The sequence below is a fragment of the Penaeus monodon genome, chromosome 7 (genome assembly GCF_015228065.2).
Source record: "Penaeus monodon isolate SGIC_2016 chromosome 7, NSTDA_Pmon_1, whole genome shotgun sequence".
In the NCBI taxonomy this organism is placed as follows: domain Eukaryota; kingdom Metazoa; phylum Arthropoda; class Malacostraca; order Decapoda; family Penaeidae; genus Penaeus; species Penaeus monodon.
Window position 1 is genome coordinate 8,428,651 of NC_051392.1, and position 5,000 is coordinate 8,433,650.

At 33.5% G+C, this 5,000-nt stretch overlaps 1 protein-coding gene across 1 annotated transcript in view; it reads left to right on the forward strand.

The window, feature by feature from the left end:
- LOC119575041 (DNA replication ATP-dependent helicase/nuclease DNA2-like) overlaps positions 1 to 4,688 on the forward strand; it is a 17,521-nt gene extending 12,833 nt beyond the window's left edge. The window contains exons 20-23 of the mRNA XM_037922396.1: positions 1,881 to 2,067; positions 2,688 to 2,870; positions 3,362 to 3,553; positions 3,807 to 4,688. Of these exons, the coding sequence (XP_037778324.1) occupies positions 1,881 to 2,067; positions 2,688 to 2,870; positions 3,362 to 3,553; positions 3,807 to 3,998 (754 nt within the window). The 3' untranslated portion in view covers positions 3,999 to 4,688. The remainder of the gene's footprint in view (positions 1 to 1,880; positions 2,068 to 2,687; positions 2,871 to 3,361; positions 3,554 to 3,806) is intronic.
- Positions 4,689 to 5,000: the final 312 nt, after the last annotated feature.

The window sequence follows — 5,000 nt, forward strand, 5'->3', positions numbered from 1 at the left end:
TATATATGCCCTTTCTTGTGGTAACTATAGTTTTGGTGGGTAATCCTAGCATTTTCTAGTTGGGCAAAGGATTTTTATATAGAATATTGATTACAACAGTTATATTGCCTTTCGTCCTGGAGAGATTAAATTATATGCATTTGATAGATAGTTTCAATGATAGTTTACATTTTGGGGACCCTTGCATTATGTGGTCACATGAAAACATTGTATTCTCCACCTTCATTTGTACTCCAAGTTTCCTCAGAGGTTGGGAGGGAACCTGTGTTATTTGTACATTTATTTTAATTATGTTTTTTTATTGGAAATTTTTGAACTTTATATTATACCTAGGTTTCTTTACTCTTCCATGCTGCTTGACCAGTTCATCAAGTCCTCCTTGGTATGTTATGGTGTTCAGCTACTAAAGATTTTTGTTTGCACTTTGGACCCTTTTCAGCTCTGTTATATATTGCTTGTGTGTGCATAATCTAGTTAGAGAAAGAAGTTTCATATGAAGTTGTGTATTTTGTTTATGTCAGTTTTTCAGACATAAATATTTGAGATTATTATTAGATTATAATATTACTGTTAAGCATTTTAAGCAAATTCTTAACAGGATTATAATAGATTCTTATTGCCCCAGAAATAAACAGCGCACAGTCTGGTCAATGAAAAGTTGTGTTCAGGTTTCAATGATCATCCAAACAGTGGGGCCTAGGCCTGGTGAAAGGGGTGATGAACCCTGCCAACAGTCCAGTTCCAGATAGATTTAGTGAAACTGGCATTAAGGGGTCTATGAATCAAGGGATTCTGGCCCTTTTACTTGGAAAATTATCCTAAAAGGAATTAGTCTAGTCTAAATATTTGGTGTATTGCGTATTATCAGGATCTGAAATGGGTTTATGGCCTTCTATAAGTGTAAGCTTTTGCAGTTCTTCAGGAATGTTTTATAGATATCCCATGTTTTTTATGCCAGTTCTTTTTCAGTTTTTGATAGTGTTCTGTATTCTGTGATCTATGATTTAACATCAAATTTGTTGAAATGCCACATTTTGACAGTGCTTATGTGAAATAGAAAAGAATTAAGTATGACACTATTACTTTTCTGTGGTTTTCTTAAGGGAAGGAAATTATGTAATGAGACTTATAAGGAAACTGTACCTGCTACAATAAAATTTGAGATATACATTCTTGTAACTCAGTGTAGCCATGGTCCAATGTATAGTTGGATGATTGCATTGAACACTGTATGATGGTGTGATTTCTGAACCAGTTTATTTTTACATCCTTATTTAGCTGGACCATGTTGAAGTAAGTACTGTAATGTACACCACCCAATGAGATGTTTCTTTGCTGATCACATCCTTGCATGTTACTAGTTTTTTTTTTTTTTTTTTTTTTTTTTTTTTTTTTTTTTTTATGTCTTGATTTTGCAACATTAATGGAGTGAACTTTGTTTTCTTGTCTTATATTGTTTTTTTTTTTTTTTTTTAAGCTAATGATTGATTAATTATTTTACACAAAGCGTTAATGCATGTTTTCTGAACCCTCAGAATTTCTTGATATTACAACTTCTTAATAACATTTACTATTTTCTAGTTCTGTAATGAAAGGCATTAGAAACCATTTATTTAGTATGAAAGATACTCAAGTAGATATGAGAAAATTAGTTGATGCAATTCTGACATCTATACTCATACCAAAAGTAAAATACCTTTACTTATTCCACTGTTTCATAGTTGGGGCTTGAGGTATCAAATTATTTAATAATGGAATTACTCCAACAGTATTCCAGACAACTTTTCTCAACTTTATAATCAAAGAAGAATAGTAAAAGCAGTTGTAATTGTTAGGGTTTGCTTAATATACGTAAATGAAATAGGAATTTCTCTTTCCAGAAATCTTGGCATGTCTGAGTCGTTGTTCAAGCTGTTAGATGGCCAAGGGGCAACATCAAGCCTAACAGACCAGTACAGGATGAACGGCCCAATAATGAAGATTCCAAACGGCCTCATGTATGATGGTCAGCTCAAGTGTGCTAATGAGGAGTTGGCTGTTGCAACTGTACGCCTTCCCCATTATGAGGTTTGTGGTTCTAGCTACTGTTGGTTCATGCTTTGCTTAGGTTTCTGTCTTTCAGTATAGACTGTAATGGTGACTCAATATTCATTATTATTTTTACACATATGTATGTATATATGTATATGTATATGTATATGTATATGTATATGTATATGTATATGTATATGTATGTATATGTATATGTATGTATATGTATATGTATATGTATATGTATATGTATATGTATATGTATATGTATATGTATATATATATATATATATATATATATGTATATATATATATATATATATATATATGTATGTATATATTTGGCAATATTTATTTTTTTCTTAAATACGAATGAACATTTGCAAAATATTTTTTCTCTCAATAGATTCAAGAATAACCCTATATATATATATATATATATATATATATATATATATATATATATATATATATATATATATATATATGGCCAGCAGTGCTGTAGGGTTATTTCTTTGAATCTTGATTTGGTAGAGAAAAAATATTTTTGCAAATGTTCATTCGTATTTAAGAAAAAAATAAATATTGCCAAATCTTTGTTTAGAAATATTTTACATGATAGAATTCAATCATGTATTTACTTTCCCTCTTTCAAGGATTGTGTGGCAAGCCAGACTATAAGTACTTGGATCACAAGAACATTGGATCCAAGTTTAGAGCATGCAGTGGTGTTCCTAGACACTTGTGGAATGGCCAAAGAGAGTCAAGACAAGGGCAATCTGATCATCAACACCAGGGAGACCTCTGTTGTTGTTGACTTGCTGCAAGCGCTTATCAAAGTAAGGAAGCTTTATGCTGGAAAGATTCTCTCTCATTCTTTCTTTCTTTCTTTCTTTCTTTCTCTCTTTCTTTCTCTCTCTCTCTCTCTCTCTCTCTCTCTCTCTCTCTCTCTCTCTCTCTCTCTCTCTCTCTCCCTCTCTCTCCCTCCCCCTCTCTCTCCCCCTCCCTCTCTCTCCCCCTCCCTCTCCTCTCCTCTCCCTCTCTCCCCTCTCCTCTCCTCTCCCTCTCTCCCCTCTCCTCTCCTCTCCCTCTCTCCCCTCCTCTCCTCTCCCTCTCCTCTCTCCCTCTCCCTCTCCTCTCCTCTCCCTCTCTCCTCTCCTCTCCTCTCCCTCTCTCCCCTCTCCTCTCCTCTCCCTCTCTCCCCTCTCCTCTCCTCTCCCTCTTATTTAGTATTCATTTTTATGTAAATAAATTCTAATTATAAAAAGGTTGCTTTGTCATATGAATCATACTAACAGTTGGATATTCATGTGTGTATTTTGCTTGCCAGGTTGGCTTAAGTGGAGAAGAGGTTGGAGTTATAACACCCTACCGAGCACAAGTAAAACAAATTCGCGAGTCAGTACTACACAATGTCACTGGTGGTCACAGGATAGAAGTCAACACTGTCGATCAGTACCAGGGACGAGACAAAAGCGTCATTATTTATTCCTGTGTGCGCTCGGGCGTGACACAAGTTGAGGTATGTCGGTGTAAATGTGTAAATGTAAATTGTCATATTCCTAGGTATTTTCATGTTTTGAGGAACTATTACATGAAAGAATAATCATGATACTACTATTTTGTTAAGTACCTTCAAATCCAGAATAGCATTTAACCAGTATTTAGAACTGATGAATTGAGAATGAATATACTAATGTAATTACTTAACAGTCAGCAAGCTACTTTATTTCCACTGGTATATGTTATTTATCCACCTTTTTCCCCCCACACAGGCTGGAGAAATTCTTCAAGATGAGCGACGTCTGAACGTGGCTGTAACAAGAGCAAAGCATAAATTGATCATGGTCGGGGATGTCACAACCTTGAAGCTGTATACACCCTTCAAGCAACTGATTGGTCTTCTGGACTCCAATCAGATTTACAGTCTAAAAGAAGCCAGTGATATCCTCTCTTGGACCGACTAATTTATGAAGCATTAATGTAGATCATGGGATCACTGGCAGATTTTGATTTTTCACCAAAGTTAATGTAGTAGTATATTTTTGTTTTTATATGTGATATACCCTGTTATGTTCACGAATATAGATATGTAACCTTTTATTTCATATTTAACAAATTGGTGCTGCTTGCTTGTTTACATGATATTTTTAGGTACAACATTTTGGAATTTGAAAATTCTTATCTACTTATTTTTGTTTTTATTTTTTTATTGCTCTAATGATTCATCTGTACCACAACAATGGGATCATCTTGAATATATAAATTCATTTTTTCTTTTTTCTTTTTCATTTATTAAAGATGAGATTTTTAACTATTGTACCTAGAAATTAAGATGAAACCCATTTATATAGATATAGATATATAGATAATGCAAATTTCCATTCTTTGGTCAGAAACAAGGTAGGAACAGTTACAGAGTAATCTGTATGTAAATCTACATTGCACATGAATTTATTTTCTTCTAGCATGCATGGTGTATAATAAGCCAGTGATTAAATACATGTTGCAGATGGTAGGATTCAATTTATTTTAGCATTCACTGTGATCTATCACCAGCTGTCTTTCAGATTTTTTTAAATATAATATGAAGAGTCTTGATATTTTTATGTCTGAAGGTGTATATATGTAAATTCTATTAAATAAAAAAAATATTGATGTTTTGAATTTTATTACTCTCATTTGTTAGGGTAGGAGTATAGATAAATTGTTACACATTGCATTTATCATATATTTTAAACTTCTGTACTAATTAGGGGAAAAGGGTGTCTGTTAAGCTGTTTGTTAAGAAAAAAAAATAGTCACTATTCTATGTCTATAAGGAGCGAAGGGATATATCAGCTTCAAATTCCGAAATGTCATGAATGAACATGGTGTTGCTATTTACTTTGCCGATACTTCTACTGTACAACATTTGGAGGTAAATAAGTGCGGGAGTCTGTAAAGTCGCTGAACTTGAAGCTCTTGGT